The following is a 17,969-nucleotide window of genomic DNA, read 5'->3' on the forward strand; positions in this document are numbered from 1 at the left end:
CAGCACTCCAGTGCTCTGCACCCCACTCAAGGTGTTCATTTCAACGTGGAAAACCCCAAATGGGGCAAAACAAACAGAGGTGCTACACAAGCAGCCAAAATCCAGCTGTCTGGGACTGCACAAGCCCTGCTGTCAGTGAGTCCCAGCTGACAGTACTATGAGCCTGGTGTCAGGCAGCATCCGCAACAGGAATAAGGATATTTCCAGCACTCTTAGAGGCCAGTTTACAATGCTGGGATACTCTCCAGCCAAACCACTTGGGTTCAGATTTCCACTAACCCACCTCATTTCCTTATTTGTTTTAATCTCCAAGCAAAAATGAAACCATCGGCTGCTTTGACCAGCTCCTTGCCTGGAATTAAATGACTAACTCCAAACCACTAGTGGTCCTGGGCTGGCTTGTCCCAGAGAGAGGGTAATTAGAGAGTAAAATTGCGACTAAGGAGCTGCAGCCGAACAAGCAGCCTGTCCCCGAGTGCTGCAAGGTAACTGACCCCAATGTCCTCTTGCCACAGGCAGAAGCAGCTGTGTGCATCCCTGCAGCATCCCTCTGACATAGGATGCAAGGGAAACGTGGGGGACCGCTGCTGCTGCCTGCCCTGCTGCATGGCCCCTGCCAGGGCACTGTCCTGAATGAATGCCTCTTTGAAGGGCAGCAGAGCTGCCAGGAAAGCATTCAGCCCTGATTTAAAGCCTTCCAGTAGCGGGGAATCCACTGGAGCCTTTGGCAAGCTCTTCCAGGGTTTAGTTACCTGTGTGTCAGAAGCATTCACTATTTTTCTTGGTTGCATCTGCGCAACTTTGGCTTTGTCTGCTTGGGTTCATGCTGGCAGATGGAAGGTCAGGACGGCGGGGTCAAGTGCACCATGCACACCACTGAGTCACAGCCAGCGTGGCTTTGTACATCATGCCCACCCTGGGCAACAAAGGCACTTGATGGGCATCATGTCTGCAAAGCTAAGGGGCTTTCTAGCACAAGAGCAGTGGCCACTCTCCCTGTTCAGCCATGAAGACACTGCAGACAGCCGTGTACCCCATGTAGAGGAAAGACTCGATTTGCCTTCCCTGGGTGCCTGACTGTTCCCGTCAAGCACAGCAAGAGTGGAAACAGACTGCTTGGCCTGGCCAGCTCCCTTCCAGGTGGTTAAAATAGATAAAGGCAACCCTGAGAGCATCAGCTCAGCCCTTCAGAGACGTGAATCCACCCAGCTCTCCATGGCCTTCCTGCAAAGCCTCTCTCCCCAGGCTTGGGTCCCATCGGGCTGTCCTCTGATCCCGCTGGCGTCCTTCCTGACTCAGGGCTTGGGGAGGGCAGGATCTGCCCCGCACACCTCCATCAATGAGGGAAGGGACCCCGGAGGGGATCACTGGGTTGAACAAGCACAAGCTTGTGGATTTTTGAGCAGAAACAGGTTCTGGGCCAGAGTGGTCAATCTGGGGGCATTTCGTTAAAGCCACATGGGGAAAGGTCTCTGCAGCCACAGGCAGCTGCAGGCAGGTCCCAGTGATTGCCCAGGCACAACCCCCACAGGAAAACCATTGGCATCATCCTGTATAACACCATCAGCACTAACGCCTCTGCACTACAAGCAGCGCAGGGTCTCTAACAGCCTCGTTATCCCAATAACCACCTGGCAGCTGTTCCAGCACTGGGCACAGCCTTGCCCCTGCACATCGGTGCACGAGAGCTGAGCCTACGACTCTAGTTTTCTAAATCCTGCCCTGTTTCATGCCTTGAGAGGCATCCCGCATCTTCAGAGGCTTTTGGCCGTGCTGGGGCCAACATCCCCATCTTGGGTATAAACCCCTAGCTCAGGCAGAACCTTCCTCCCATCTCCAGCTCTTTGGGATTTCAGGTGGCTTTCCTTACCGAGACCTATTGGTAGAGTTACTTTTAATAGCACATACGTGACGTGGAGTGGGATAGACCACTCCGCCTCTGGCTGGCACGTTATAAATCTCAGTGAAAAAAAAAAAATAATGCAAAGGGCCAGGAGAGTGGGGGGTGAAAAAAAGCAGAAGGAAGAGACCGTTTTCCCAGAGCAGGCAGGGGTGGGGAGCAGGAAAGGCAAGGTCGTACGACTTGCTGGGGCAGAGTGTGCAGTTGTTTATACTGAAAATGAGTTTCTGTTTATTGCAAGCTATGGTGGGGAGACCACAAAGTGAACGTAAAACAAAATGGGAAGGGTGTGGGGAAAGTCAGGGGAGGGGGAGCGGGTGCCTTTGACAAACTCCAGAAGTCACGTCCAGTAATAAATCAAGCCGGGATACAGGACCCAGAACATCTGCTTGGGCTGCGGGGAAGCCGGGCGGGCGAGAAGGTCTCTCCCAACCCTGCCTGGGGCTGGGTGGGGGGACAGGGGCTTGGGCAGCTCAGCCACCCATGGGTGCTGACCTCAGCAACGCTCACATGTAGGCAGAGGTGGACTGAGCACCCAGGTTCATCAGGACACATGGGGAGATGCACACAGGGCCGAGGAATTTAGCAGGCATCCTCAGTCAGCCTCTCCATCCTCAGTGGCCATCCCTTGGCTGCTCTGTACCTCCTTTTCCTTGGCTGTAATGTGGCACAAGGTTTTTTTTCTCACATTTATCACTTGTCCCAAGCTTTCCAGCAAATACCACATGGGACGGCAACACCTGCAATATCTCATAGCTGAGGCATGGTGTAGGTGCCACTGGGCAGGGAGGTTCCCTGCCCTCTCCCAGGGCAGCAGGAATTAGTGTGTTAATGGGGCTGCTGGTGAAATCAGAGACAAATCTCCCGATAACCCCACTGGGGCCAGCATCGCATCCATTCTTTGTACAGGCTTTGAAGGTATTAAGTGCTAAGGATTTTGGTTTGACATCTGAATCCAGCTGCATTGTTGTGAGAAGCCCTTGCAGATTATTGCTCTAGACCAACCTTTCATATATAATCTATTGCTGTGGGTTTAGTGCTTCGGAAGGGGCGACGGATGTTTGATTTAAGCATTCCCTTCCTCCTCTTCCTTTTCTTTTCCCCTTCCTTGGAAAATGGATCCTATTAACTGCTGCAGATGACACAACACATGCCAATACATTTGCAACCCATTTGGCTCACAGCAAGGGCTGCATTCAAGCTACAGACTTCCCCAAGGGTCCTAGTAAAGCATTGGGATGGGGAGGAGAAACAAAGACGGTCTGCCCTCCGGGTCCTTGCCCAGTTCTTGCCTTTCCAGCCCATATTAGTGCAGAAAGCAAGAGAGACATCCACTGAGATGTATGTGTGAGCTATGACCTCAAAAGTCATTTGCATTTCATTATGCCGGGCCATGGCTGAGCTGCTCTGCCGTAACGCTATGGGTGCTGCTACAGGAACTGCTCTCCAAAAATGCCTATGAACAACTTTCTGGGCACAGGGCAGGTACCAAGCTGTGCCCCTGTTGCAGACAAACCCCAGATTCCCCCGTCCTGGATCCTGGGCAGGCATCGCTGGAAACATCAGAAACTTTGGCAGCGTCACCACACTTCTCCACTGACTCCAGACATGCTGCCTTCCTTCCCATGCTGCTGGTGGCACATGTGCCAGACCTAGCTGCGTTGGCATTAGCCCAGCCAGATCTGCTTTCTCTGCTACAGGAGAGGATGGCAAAGTATTTGCGTAAAACCAGACTGCCCTGCCCTGGCTGTTTTTCCCAAATGCATCCTTGCAGCTCTCATCCGCAGCCGAGCCCCACTGCTCACCTCATCTCAGAAGGATGCTGAGCTGTCTGCATGCATCAAGGGGAGAGTTTTCACTGTTGCAGGAGGTATTTGCAGTGCACACAGCAGCAGTGTGCTCCCAGTCCATGACAGGGCAGTGGGGCTCACATGAGCCAGGACATCGCAGAATCCTTCTGCAGCTGGCAAGGTCCAAACCATGGGGCTTGCTCTTCTGCAATTTTCTGTGCAACGCTTCAGAGAGCACAGCAAAATCCTTCAGTGACTCTTAATAATGTTTCCCTCCAAAGCTCTACGGTATTTCCCACCCCCCCCCATCCCTGTGAAGTCATGCTTCAGGTCTGCTGAAATCCTATCAAATACCTCCTGAAATCCCCTGGAGCCCCTACCACAGTTTATTGAGAGTCCAGGACTGTTTGACCTTGGAGGGGGTGAGAAAGGCATGGGAAGAAAGTGCAGCCCTGGGCTTCCCTGCCAAACTCCTTGATCCTGCGCTGAGCCTCTTGCAGAGACCACAACCCAGCCAGAAATCAGTCCCAGACCATCAGTGGGGTATCTGGGAACCATGCCCTCCTCTCCCCTCTGTCCCAGGTCTCTTGAGGGTCTACTGCTATGCTGGGCAGTGCCGTTGCGTGCGCAGTGCATTGTCTCCCCCCAAAAAAAGCAGCAGTGCCCTGATCACCTGTGTCTGGTGCCCATCCTGGCATCCTGCCCCATGCACCCTGCCCAAAAGAGATTTGGGGACCTCTGGGTGACAGCTCAGTCCCCAGCTCTGATGCTTGGCGTTTGCAGGAGGGTTGCCTACCCTGGGGGAGCTCTCTGTTGGGGGTTCCCACCAGCCCTCGGAAAATAACTGAAATATTTATAACAACATTTTTTATAACAATAACTGCTTGTTATTTGTTCTTTGTTGGAAGCAAATCAGAGGATGCATGAGAAGCTGCTGTCCTCTGTGAGGATGGACAGGCTGTGCTCAGCATTCAGGTTATCGCTGCCAGGGCAGGGCTGGCAACAGTGCTGCTCTCACCACTGATTTGGTGCCGATGCACTCAGGAAAAGTCCGTTCACTTCTGGGGGTTTCATTATTAAAAGGCCATCGATAAATTACAGGGAGTCCAGAGGAAAATTGATGAAAGGATTAGAAGATAGCATATGACCTAAAGGGGAGATTAAGGGAATTTATTGAGGTCCTCACTGCAGAGCAGAGCTGGGGGAAGTGAGGAGGGAAGAAAATTAAAACAACTTTGCAAAGATTTTACAGGTGATGATTAGAGCAGGTGAAAACAGTTGCTGTGAGTAATCGAGTCAGTTTGTGCTTCATGCTTCATTTTGCAAATTGTGGGCTCTCACGTGGGTAGGAAGGGGCTCCCCCCAAGCCCCTCAAGCTGTTTGAGCTGCCCTGGCCGTGCACACCAGGAGCATTCTGTGGGTTTTGCTCACTGCCACTTGTGGGGATTTAAGCATTGAGTCAGGATTTGAGGAAGATGAGCATCATTTTCATACGGCAAAGAGCCTTTTTTTAGCTCCATTTCTTTACAGATGGGCTGAATAATGGGACCTCCCTTGAAGTTGGCCAAGTTAAGGATGCAGCTATTACTTCCAAGTGCAGTGAAGTCTGGGGTTGTGTAACTTACATCATCCCAAGAATCTCATTGCCTTAAGATAAGAATGAGGCCAGGACCTGATTCAGGCCTGAGGATAAAAAAAAAGACATTTGTAAAAAGAGCAGTGGTGTCAAGCAGTGGTGCTAGCTGAACTGGTATCTCAGCCCACCCCTTCCAAAAATGCCACACTCCTCTGCGTTTTGTCCTCTTGAAGGATGCCCTTTGGGTGAGCTGCAGAGACTGAAGCTCTGAAGTTGGGCTCCCTCCTCCTTCCTGCCTCCACCCCATGGTACCAGCAGCACAGGGGAGGATTTAGGCTTGGGCTGGAGACCCTTCTGCTGTTGATGACATAACTGACTGGTATTTTGTCAAAGCCAGAGAGTGGGCAGCTAAGGACTGGTTGTGGAGACCTCATTTCCTGGGACAAATTAAGTGTCTTCCCTGATGTATGTCATTAATGGGCTAGCAGCATCCCTGAGCAGCCTGAACAGGACTACCAACCAGAACCATCCCCAGGGGTGTCTGTCCCAGCCCCAACCCCACCAGAGTCCAGTGCTGTGATTTTCCAGGGTATATTATGCGGAAGGACATGTGGGGTGGGCCAGGTGGCTTCACTAGACATGCCGAGGAGGCTGGCTGCTGCACTGGGGGACTCGCATGGATACAGGGTGGGAACAGCACGGAAAGAAGCCATATGAGGCTCCTTCTGGTCCTGTGTCATCTCTCTGCAGCCGGCTCTGGTATCTCTTGGGGGACGTCTGACTCCAGCCCAGCTGTTTTTGCAAGGTGCCTGCAGTTGGTTTCCCAGCAGAACTGCACCAGTGACACGAAGCTGGGCAAAGCCACCAACATCGTGGGGGCCGGGGCTCTCACACATGAAGGGCTGCATGGTCCCTGGGGCTGAGCGACAGGCACAGGCTGCAGATCAGCCTCACGGAGCAGCGTAGCATCTCACCAGGAGAGCAGTGGTGCAGGGCAGAAGGGCAGTCCTGAGGATGTGAGTCGGTGTCCAGGGGATGCTGACTCTGCATGAGGAAATCTGGATGCAATCTGGATGGTCAGACATCGGGTTGGCTCCAGGATGAGCAAATGGCTCCGCTGCCTGTGCAGACACCCAGTGCACGGCGGGGTACCTGCACACAGATGCCTACTTTCAGGTCACCTGTCCTGACTGAATCCACAGTGGAGCAGCCAGTGTAGGCTGGAGGGTGCCATGGAGTCTGCTTTGTAAGGGGATGGGAGCACAGCCTGCAGCGTTTCCTTTAGCAAAATGTGGGAAAAAAAGAGGAGAGGGTGGTTCTCCATAAATGCTGAAGGAAAGGATCTTTTCCTGCAAAAGCCGGTGCCGGTGCAAGAAGAAAGTGGATGCAGGTTATGTCTGATTACTAACTGTTCTTATCAGCTCCTCCTCCTACCCAGGAAGAAGAGAAGCCCCAAAATACCCCTTTCTCTCCTGCAGAACATCAAAAACCTCTTACTTCTTCCTCTCCCTTCTCCGTGGGGTGACAGATTACCCCCCCTTGCCAGGGTAGCGTGGAGAGCAGCCTGGGGAAGAGCAGAGCAGAGAAGGGGATGTATTCAGGCCACATCTTGAGAGGGATGAAGAGAGAAGAGACATTTTCAGAGAGCTGCTGGCTGTTAGAGGCAGCCCACACTCCCCTGCTGGGACTGATAGCTGGTAATATTCGTGGCTAGCTTGTTGCTCGGTACATGACAAAGTGCTTGTAGCTTCCCTCCGGAGACTCCTCCTGGATAAATATACAATTTCCAGGAGTTCTGATGGGACAGCTTTGCCAAGGATACACGGCTGCTGCTGGTCCCAGTTGTGTCTGATTGCACCTGGTATTTTCCCTGTCTTCTCCATCTGGAGAGGCCAGGAGGATGGATTGCTTTCTTGCAGCCTTTAAATAAGGTGATGGAGGAGGCAGGGGCATTGCATGGTATAGATCGTGAAGGGAATTTGTGCCTGGAGCTGGGAAAAGAGGGAGAAGGGGATGCTGAGTTCTCTTCTGTGACCCCTACAGGCATGGAGGTAGGGAGCTTCCATGACATAGACCTCGGGCTCCCCAATACCTGCCGGGGAGCCCTCGGGGGCACCCTACCTGCCCACTGCACAACTGAGCCAGGGAGGGCACTGCCCGCCCGCACAGCAGGCAGGGATGTTCCCTCTCTCTGGCTGGCACCTTTTCCAGCTGAGCTCCCGGAGGAAATTTCCAGGGCTCTGCAAGGATTTGGGCTCCAGGGCTGTGTGTTGCTCACAGCTGGTGTGGACTGAGACGGGGCATAGCAGAAACCAACATTTCAGAGCAGTTTGGGGCTGCTCTGATCAAGCTTTTTATCAAGGCGTACCAAGGGAGGCAGCTACCCCTTTCTGGAGATCAGGGCTGTGATGTGCTCCCACATGCACTGACCACAAGGTCCTTGGTGTGAGGAGCAGCTGCTGGGGGACCCATGTGGGTGCTGGGAAGCATTTTCCCCTTGCATTGCCTTGGCACGGTGCATCCAGCCCCACGTCGAGGAGAAGGGTCCCCTGAAAGCAGAAACTATTTTGGCAGACTGGAAAATCCCATGCAATTCATACCCCACATCCTCCCTGGCCGTTTTATAAGGGATAGGCTCAGCATTTGGGTAGGAGCTGCAGGGGTGTCAAGCTCTGTTCCTCAAATCTGAGCGGTGGAAAGCCCCATGGCTGCACTGAGAAAGCAAAGAGCACATCAGCCCCCTGCTCTCTGCGTGGGGGCTGCAGCCCCTTCCCCGCCGGCTGGGCATGGCAACCTGGTACCCCAGGATGCTCCAGCCCCGAGCTGCAGGCAGGGACACGGTCTCCGTCCCTGGAGCCTTCCTTGGCTCTGTGTGCCAGCACCTTCCCCCGGGAGCTGCACAGTCCCTCACCCCGCACCGCTCTTCAGGTCTCCAGGAGCTGGACGGGGGCCCGGCACGCTCAATCCCAGAGCAGCCCGTAACGAGGTTTGGTCATTACTGCCCGGGGCTATGTGCGAACCAGTGACCTGGCTCTGAAATGGTTTATGTTACATGCAAATCCCCTCACAGAGGTGTTGGGGGAGGAAAGCCGGCCTCGCGGTGAACTCCCCGGGCTGGAAAGCAAACCCCAGCGCTGCAAAAGGCTTCCCATGCCTGGCACGCTCGCCGTGCTGCTGCGCCCTGTCTTGCTGGTGTACCCCTCCCCGGTGTGCCGCACCGAGCACTGTGGGCCCCAGCCTCACTCGAGGCCCGGCAGTGCTACCGTTATACACAAAACAATAATCAGCTGCCGTAACGAGGATGCAGAGTAGCTGAGCTGGCTTCCCTGCTGTTGTGCCGGCTCCAAGTAGAAACAGCTGCATTTGGTTTGGTTAAATGTTTTATTTACTCCCAATTATCCCAGATAACAGATTTGCTTTCTTTTGTTCAATATTTAATACTGTTTCAGAGCAAAGCTGCTCTTTGGTGTCTGATGGAAGACGGGAGAGTTAGGAGGGTCTTTCAGCTGTGGTGCGATCCCAAGCGAAGGCTGGAGGCACCCATCATTCCCGCTGTGCGTCGGTCCCTAAGGCATCCGGTCCATCACCCTGGTCCGTGGGGACAAGGTCACCTGCAGGAGCACAGCTGGATTTGGGATGCAGATGTGCCGAGCGGGATCTCCAGGGACCCGTGTGGGCATTGCCCTGGGACAGCAATGCTGCTCAGCACTGGCACTGCTGGAGAGAGTCGTCTCTGCAGCTGGGAGCGAGGGAGTCTGTCATGGGTGCGGGATGGCTGATGGCTTCACCTGCCTAAATCACCTTCCCACAGCATCCTGCACCTTGAGGAGCATCTCCAGAGTGGGCTGCTGTACCAGCCAGCCACCCCACCCCACGCCACAGTTGCTGGAGCCCCTCTCCTCTTCCTGTTTCCTCTCGCTGAGGAAAAGCTTGCTTGCTAATTTTTTGAAGGCTTGAGAGCTGTCAGGTTTGAAGATCCCCTCTGCTGTGCCGCGAATAGCACGGCCTCGTGCAGTGCAGGATGAAGCAAACTCCAGTGAGCCTGTTATCACGCTGTCCTGCTGTGAGGCAGCCTTTAGGGCTAGGAGCTTGCACTGCAATTTGGGCTTAAAGCAGAACTCTGAGCTCTCTCATGAGTAATGCCTCGCCCAAAAATTTACAGCGCTGCCTCTTGATGCGCGCGCTGAATTTTCTGCAAGGGAAATGAGAAAATCCATAGCTTGGTTTACGAGCCCCAATCAGTGTAAAACAGGGCCTTTTAGAAATTTATCTTTTGCTGAGTCCACCTTTTTCTCCGGCACCTTCTGGGGAATAAATTCTTGCTCTTTGAGGCTGGGGAACTGGCTCCTGGATAGCAGCAGGTCCAGGGGACTTTGGTTACAGCCACAGGTGTGCCTGGCCCATTTTGGGAGCTCCTGGGGAGATGCTGTCGCATGAGGGTGTCAGGGCTGGGCTAGGTGCTGGCTGAATGTGGGCAACTCGTGTTCAGCTGGGATGGTTCACGTTCCTGAGGGGTATGTATTCAATGTCTAATTCTAAGGGGGGGTGAGTGTCCCCCCCAAAACGTCTCTTGCTAAGGTTGGGGTGGCTTAGACTGATGGAATGACCTAAACCCCATCTCCATCACTTGCCCAGGTCACCCAGGAGGTCAGTGAGGGACAAGCCTGTCTCACCCCCAGGATTTCTCATTCTCTCTCACATGAATTTTGCTGTATTAATTTAAAAAAACCACCAAACCAAACTTGTTAAATCCATCTTGAAGAAGCAGTGGTTATGAACATGATGTTCCCAGGGTGCAGAGGCACGATGCAGGGGAGCATCACCTGCCTCTGACCACCCCGCTGCTGCCCACTGCACCCCTCCTTATCCTCAGCCTTAGCCAAAAACAGCCTGGACAAGGGATAACAGAGCAAAATCAGAGCTTCACCTCCCTCCCTTTCTCCAGCAATGAAATACAGCCTCATCCCAACATTTGGGGTGGTGGAAGGGACCATCCCCAGCCACAGCCATGCTGCACTCTAGGACAGGTGGTGCATGGCAGGTGGATGCTCCCCTGATCCGCTGGGCTGTAGAAATATGATTTATTCATCATTGTTTTCTTTGTTGTTTCCTACCAGCCTGCTGTACACAGACAATTTTAGAAAAGTGATGTTAGATACATAATACATCACACTGGCAGCCAACGTGTGCATAACAAAAGCATCTGTGCAGGTGCGTGCACAGACCTGCTGGGTGTGCTGCTGTTGTGCACGTGTGCCCATGTGCTCAGGGCTGGCATCTCACACCCAGGTGGGTCCCCATTGTGCCCTCCAGCCTCTGCAGCTTTGCTTTTGGTCACTTGAGTGCCTTTTTACTTATCAGCACATACCGCCTGTCATGGCTGTGGTGCGAAAAAGTCAGCAGGTGAGAATGTGGAGGGCAAGAGGTGGGGCAGCGATCCTGCAGAGAGGCAGGGATGCTAACAGCGGGAGTCTGGCAGTAGAAGAGCACGGGGCAGCACGGGGGTCCTGCTCACGTGCAGGCAGGCTGTGTCACGGCTGTAGCTCTAGCATAAGCACATGCTGCTGTCACGGACCCTGGAGGGTTTGCTGGCCCGAGAGCAGGATGATGAGTTATGCAGGTGACCCCACAAGCATGCTGTAGGATCGGTATCCCCCAGCAGCCCGGCGCCTGAATGTGCCCCAAGTGCACCAGAAGAAATACCTCCTACAGAAGTGTTTGAGAGGTCTCTTAAAACTTTTATTGGTACTATTTTTTGTATCCCTCCACCTGTGGAGCAAGGCATCTTTAGTACGTTCAGCCCTCAGCAGGAGAGGAAAATTATAACTGATCCATTTCAGAAACCTCTAAAAATGACCTAAAATAAGTTCTCTATATATAAAAATGCCACAATTTTAATGTCCATTATCTCATGACCTAGCAGGGCTAGGAAAAGCTATTGTAGATCATTTTTAGTAGTTTCTAAAATGGATTGGTCACACTTTTCCCCTGCGCAGTGGGACTCAGGGTACAAGGACGACTGGGCTTTAGAGATGGGGAGCGAGACAAAAATCTGTGTCTGTGCAGATGCATCCAGAGCTGTTTCGTCCTCGAGGACCACTTGTTGTGCTCTCTCCAGCTGAGCAGAGATGCTGGAGCTGGTCAAGTGACAGCTATTTCCAACAAGCCAGAGAGAGAGCAATCAAATGGATGCAAAGCCTGGGGTACCATGTGATGGGAAAGCCAACCCCATCTCTGCCACCAGTCTTCTGCAGGGTCTGCAGAGACGATGACCCTGGCACCAGCTTTCACTGCCTGTCGTAGCTCTGAATTTTGCTGGAGCATCACAACAGCTGGCGAGCGGGGTGCCCAGGTGGGATGCACTGAGCATCCCCTTGCCCCGAGCATTTGCATCAAGACTGGTTGCAACCCAAGCTGCTGGGAAGCTGCCACGACCGGGCATTAAACACACCAGGTTTGCAGAGAGGATATCAGCAGTCCGTGTGGGAGAAGTGGCTTCCTGCCATGCGAGAGGTTAATAGACAGATTAGAGAGGGCAGCACTGTTTGCGGCGAAAGGAAAGGAGCTCTGCCATTACAGACTTCAGCAGCTCCGTGAGGCAACGGGGAAGCAAATATTTGCCAGGATTAGGGAGGCTGCATGCAGGAGCCTGGGGACAAGTGCCTGTGCAAGGGCAACATGTTGCTCGGGCTGGTTTTGGTGTCAGGCAGGGGCTGAGAGCTGGACATCAGCCAGGGGAGGATGGAGGAAGTTGGAGCAGGACATCCCGCACTCAGAGGCACTGCCCAAAGCCTCAGGGCAGAAAAAACCTTTAAGGCTCCCTTGATGGCTTTGTTTTCCTCCACTGCCTTTCTTGCTCTCTCATCGGCCCGACGGGCTGGCCCACCTCCAAAGACAGCATTACGGAGCGCCAGATCGATTGGAGCCTTCAATTTTATTTGCTGTCTTTAAGAGCCTTTGATGGGCATGAGCTGTGCCAGTGAGCACCTTTCCTGGGAGAGGAGGGGAGAGTAACAGGGTTGCAAGCCAGCATCTCCCACAGGGAGATGGGGACCCTGCCACCAGCTTGGAGAAGATACCGTTACAGAGTGGGCAAAGATGCACCATGGCAGCAGAGAAGGGTCTTGTAGCTCTCTCCTTTGTGGCGCCTGGTGGTCATGGTCATTGTCACCCACATGGTGTCATGGTCGCAGCCCCAAGTGGCACATTGCACTGGCCCTGCGCTCTCCTGTGGGGTGGAGTTTCTGCCCATCAAAGTGGAAATTCGGGCAGTTGTGTGACATCCCCATCCCAAGCTCTGGGACTGATGGTTCTTTGGAGAGATGGAGGTGGCTGGAGTGTCCCTGTGAGACAGCTTGTCCCTGCCCAGAAAGAGGGGGCAATGGCTAGGGTGAGACAAGCTTCATACAGCAGCATCCCTTTGGCTGCAGCAGACTGAGGATGTTGCATGGACACCAGGGTGAGAGATACAAGGGTCATTTTGTCCCCCCTTCCCCAGGCTCTCCTTCCATCTCTGGCTTGCTAAAAGGAACCAGAGGATGAAAGATGGAGGATGCTGTGGGCACAGAGCCTCGAGGCTGTATTTGGGGCCCCAGTCTTGGAGCAGAGGGCAGGATCTTCAAGGCATTCAAGGTTCTGAAAAATGAGGCATCTTCAGAGCCTGCTGCAGAGTGGGGATGGAAGCAGGAGGCAGTCTGGGCAGCCCCACTCTCCCAGCAAAGCAAACCTGGAGGCATGAGCCTGCCCCAGCCTCCTCGGTGCAGGAATTACCACAGATCACCAAGAGCTGGATCCAGCATAGTACTGGAGACAACAGAGATAAATTATCCTCAGATGGACTAATTGCAGCTCAGTAGCAGTGCAGCGTCTGGGGCTGTGCGGGTAGGGCAGAAACCTCCTCGTCGGGCAGGGACCATGCAAGACTTCAGGGATGCTCGCTGAAGCCTCGGCTGCCTCTACCCGCCTTGCCGGCCGGCTCCTGATGTCGTGTGGGACAGCTGAGCACAAAGAGCAAGTGGGCGAGAGGCCCACGGTAGCATCCCCGGCATCCCCTCCCTGCCCCCCCCCCGCAGTATTTCCAGCCTCCAGCCCGGTTTGCCGGGTGCCGGGCGGGTGCTGTAAGCCCACACTGCCACCACGCGGTCACTCGCACCCAAAGGCTGTCCCTAAATCCCCTGCACCCTTTCAACCCCTCCGAAACACCTCCTGGGAGCCTCCAACACCTCCCCTTCCTCCCCCCCCCCCTTTCCCCCTGCAAAGGGCGATGCTGCCCTGCGTTTGCTCCCGCCTCACCCCCCGGGGGCAGCTGTGGGGCAGGGGAAGGGTTAAGGAGCCGATGGGGAGGAGGAGGAGGATGGAGCTGTAGCAAGGATCAGGCCCTTGTCTCTGGCCTTGCGATTAGCCGCTCTGTTTTGCTGTGGAGGGTCTGCTTGAATAATTTAGCTGGGAGGCTCATTAACCAAGCTCTGGCCTTCGTCTGCCGGCTGAAGGCTGAAATAGCCATTAGGAGGAACACGCGTAACGCACCAGCACAGGCTCTCCTCCCTGCCAGCCCCCTCCTCTGCATCTCCTCTCCCTCCCCCTCTCCCTCTTATTCTCCTTGCTCCCTGCTGCTGCAGGGATGTCCCATTTTGCACTGACATCTCGAGGCTTTGGTAATTCCTGGTGCTGCCAGCTCACCGGTGCAGTGAGGACATCCTTAGCCAGCTCACTGCATCCTTTACTTCTCTGGCACAGCGTGCAGAGGGACATTAGATTGGTGCATGGCTTCCCTGTACCAGCATCAGTATGGGCTGCTCCACAGCAAGACAAGGTGCATGCATGGTGCTGTGGGACTCGTGATTTGCCCTTGCAGCCATCGGGGAAAGGAGTTTCCCATCCTGAGGATGCTCCCTGAACTCTTGTATCACTGCATCACAGTTTGCATCTCATTTCTGTTAATGGCCGTGGGTAAGGCATCCGCCTCAGCGGCAGGGAGGAGAGCGGATAGCCGTGTGGTGGCGGTGCTGGCAGAACCACAGTGGGGTGGTGAGCAGCAATGTTCGCACTGAGGCTGCTGGGTCTGCTAGGTTTGTTTCAAAACCTCTGCTTGGACAGAAGAGGACATCCTGGGTGGATGCATGGGGACAAGGGCTAATGAAGGAAGGGAAAGAGGGACTGCCACAGGTTCAGACAGCCTTTCCGAGAGAATCCTGGTGCACATCCAACCCAGGAAGTGTATTTTATGGCAAGGTACTGTGCCAAGGTGCTGCACTTAGAGCCAAACTCTGCTCTTAGCAATACAAGTGTCCAGGTACCAAGAGGAGTTGACTTCAGTGTCAGTTCAGATAAGATTTTTACCAACCTACAAGGGCAAAATTTATCAGCTGAAGGGTATCACATCTCATCCTCCCACATGCACCGGCCCTCAGGATTTTGCAGAGTCTTCCTGCAGCTCTGGCTGTGCTCCTGCAAAGAGAACGGAGTGCACGTATGTCTGGGAAAGCCGACTGCAATGTGAACACTTGGTTGGGCTTAAAATCCTCTTCTGCCTCTGACCTCTAGAACAGACTGACAAAGCCAGAGGAAGGCTGCTCCCCACTGCACGCTCTCGTCCTATCTCCAGTTGCCTCCATGTCTCTTGGCAGGCAGGGCCCTGGGATGGGATGCTCTGCCCCACTGCTGAAAGCATTAACACTGCCAGTCCTCCTGCAGAGCTGAATTTCCTCTGCTGGTTTCAGGTTGTTCCTCTTCATCTTGCCATAAGCAGTCCTTCTTCCTCCCTTTGAGGACCTCTGGTCTTTTGGAGGATCATACCTCAACAAGTTTATGACTCCCCAGGGATGTGGCAGAGAAAGCTGTGAACGCTGTAGCTTAGTGGGGTCAAGAGAGCAGCACTTCCTCCGCATAGCAACGTCTCTGTCACAGCCTTGAAGACAATTTCCCCCAGTACCTGCCAACCTCCTCTGCCACTCTGTCTCTCATTAGAGATGGTGAGCTGCCAGGGTAGAAGGTGAGCTGCTGTGCATAGCCCAGTCCAAAGCAAGGTTTCATGGGGGACCTCAGCAGCAGACATGGGACAAAGGCCCCCAGATGCTTCAAGCAGCTGATGAACACAGACCAGGCTCGCCTTGCAAACTGTGTCCCCTCCCGAGCTGGCAGCAGTCCCCTTGCTCAGCACCTGGTGATAACCTCACCTCAACCGGTAATTGCTCTTTCTCTTTCCCTGGCAGTCCCTCCGAAGGAGCCAGTGCTGATGTGCCGGTCCAACAACTACCCAAAGGGTTTCTACTGCAGCTGGCACCTGCCCACTCCCACCTACATCCCCAACTCCTTCAACATCTCCGTCATGTAAGTGCCTGGGAAGGAAGGGTGCAGAGGGGTGAGTTTTTGTCCCTGCAGCCTGGAGCAGGTCCCAAGTAGTGCCATGAAGTCTTGGGGCAGTGGGTCTGACCTGTGCTGAGCGTATGGGATCTGTGTCCCAAAAATGAGCCTGGGGAAGGGTGCTCCGGGGCTGCTTGGCACTGGGGCTTTGTCCCAAGAAAGTTCCAATTTCCCCAGAGGGGACCAGGAAAGTCCCCAGCTCCCAGGTCCCCTTTCCACACCCCCTAAATCCATCCTCTCTGCACCACTTGTCCACAGTGGAGGTCGTGGCCACTGTTTTTTGGTGTGTTTGGCACAGCCACACTCCCTCCTGCCATACGCTGGCTGCGTCTGGGCAGCAGCAGTGTCCTTCACCTAGAGCTGGCCATGGCATAGCATCATCCCCCACCCCATGCCTGGGTCCTGGCACAGCCCTCATGCTGACTACTGCCATGCATTATCTTCTGGGGCTTGTGTCACCAGCAGAAAGGACACCCCGTTCCCCTCACAGGATGGAGGTAGCCAACCCCAACCCCAGCAGGGTCTCATCCTTTCCTTGGGGCCAGCATGAGGACATTCCCTGCGGTCTCTGTGCAGGCTTAGAATAAAGCATCACACACATGAGTCTGCAAATTCCCCGTCACAAGGAAAGCACCCCTTTGGCTGCAGCAGGGGCTGGTGCATTGGGGCTGTGGGCAGAGCCAGAGGGACACAGCACTGCTCCTTCTGCCTCCTCCCTCCGGCAGCACGGGTGCATCTCCACTCCGAGCACTGCTCTGTCAGTAACAGCTCTTGCCTCTGCTTTCCAGACACGGCACGAGAGAGATGGTCTGCGAGAAGGATGTCTTTCCCAAAAACAGGTGCCACATCAGATACCTCCAGCTCTTCTCCACAGTGAAGTACAAGGTGACTCTGACAGTCACGAATGCTCTGGGCAAAAACTCCACCACCCTCACCTTTGACGAGTTCGCCATAGGTAACTTCTGCAGCACCAACTGGCCTCTCTGGGACAGTGTTGGCTTGCTCTGCATGCGGTGTCGCCCACCAGAGCAACGAGCCAGGGAAGGGGCAGGGTCTTTCACGTGGAGCCTCTGCCTATCCATACATTAGATGGAGCCGGGGTCTAAGCCACGCTGGCATTGTCCCCACGCCCCCCCTGATTCTCATGGCCCTGCTGTAACCGATGTTGACATTTGAGCATCCTGGGGGAGCCAGGCAGGATGCCCACAGGCAGCCCCTGTGCTGGTCCCATCGGTGGCCTGGTGCCCTGCCTGGCCCCATCGCCAGTGGTCCAGGGCTCCCAGTGGTTGCTGAGCTCCTCCCTGCCTGGGGTCTGGGGAAGTGGCTGCCACGTACCAGGGCAGGGGGCTGTGAAACTCTTGTGGTCCAAATGGCATTGCCCTTCTTGCCCCTGTGAGTGTTTCTAAAAGAGAGGTTTGGTGTTTGTGCTGGAAGCAGAGTCATGGGAATTAGGACTGGAAGGGAAATTAACATGTCCCATCCTCTTGTCTCCCTCCCTAGTCAGGATAAAGCCCTCCCAAAGTCATCCTGCACCATCCCTTACCTAACATGCTCCTGAAAACCCAATTTCCCCCTTTGCACGTCTTCGTTGCCCCACCCAGGCAGTGGATGCTGTGCCATGTGGGACATGCCGGGGTGTCCAAGCCGCCAGCTGTGCCACAGGGATGCTGCCCAACCATGTCCGTACCCACAGTGCAGATGCTCCTCCGACTGTGAAGGACCGAGCAATTCAGTGCCAAGCATGACAAAGCAGGGAGCTGGACACAGTGCTTTTGCCACCAGCCAAAGCCGGATTACAGCCGGTGCCGTGAAAAGACTGTCCATCCTCAAAGAAAAGGAAAAATGGGAGAGAATGGAGTTCAGGAACACGTCGAAAAACAATTTTCTGGTTACGTGTGGCAATTACTGGACCAGAAAAACAAATAAATGAATCCTTGAAGTGCAGCCAGCAGTCAGTCTTTGCCTTCAATGTGCTGCATGTCCCAGTCCTGAGCAGCTAGAAGTGCCAGAGTGCAAGAAGAGGAGCTCCACTACTGTCCCAGATTTTCCCTTTCTACTCCAAATCCTGGAAAACATTAAATAAGAAACAAGGTGCCGGCTCTGAATAGAGCAGGGAAATCGTTTTGGAGTGAGGACTGTCCTGCCATGTCCCCACAGCAGCAGTCCATATCTGAAGCTTGTATTTGTTGGTGCATTGCAAACGTTGATAACAAGGCAAGGAGCTTAGCAGGGAAGTGGTGGAGTTTCAGTCACTTGGGTGCCTTTAAATGGAAATTGTTATGTTTGTGGAAGATACACTCCTTAAAAATGAAGGTAGCCTCCAGCCTGCAGGGCCCAGAGC

General features: G+C 54.2%; 1 protein-coding gene across 4 annotated transcripts in view; it reads left to right on the plus strand.

The window, feature by feature from the left end:
* Positions 1–17,969, plus strand: part of CNTFR (ciliary neurotrophic factor receptor) — a 212,140-nt gene that overhangs the window by 172,765 nt on the left and 21,406 nt on the right. For all 4 annotated transcript variants that reach the window (XM_054809877.1, XM_054809878.1, XM_054809879.1 and 1 more), the window contains 2 exons: positions 15,478–15,595; positions 16,417–16,583. In XM_054809877.1, coding sequence (XP_054665852.1) covers positions 15,478–15,595; positions 16,417–16,583 — 285 coding nt within the window. The remainder of the gene's footprint in view (positions 1–15,477; positions 15,596–16,416; positions 16,584–17,969) is intronic.

Source organism: Grus americana, chromosome Z, assembly GCF_028858705.1.
Source record: "Grus americana isolate bGruAme1 chromosome Z, bGruAme1.mat, whole genome shotgun sequence".
NCBI lineage: Eukaryota > Metazoa > Chordata > Aves > Gruiformes > Gruidae > Grus > Grus americana.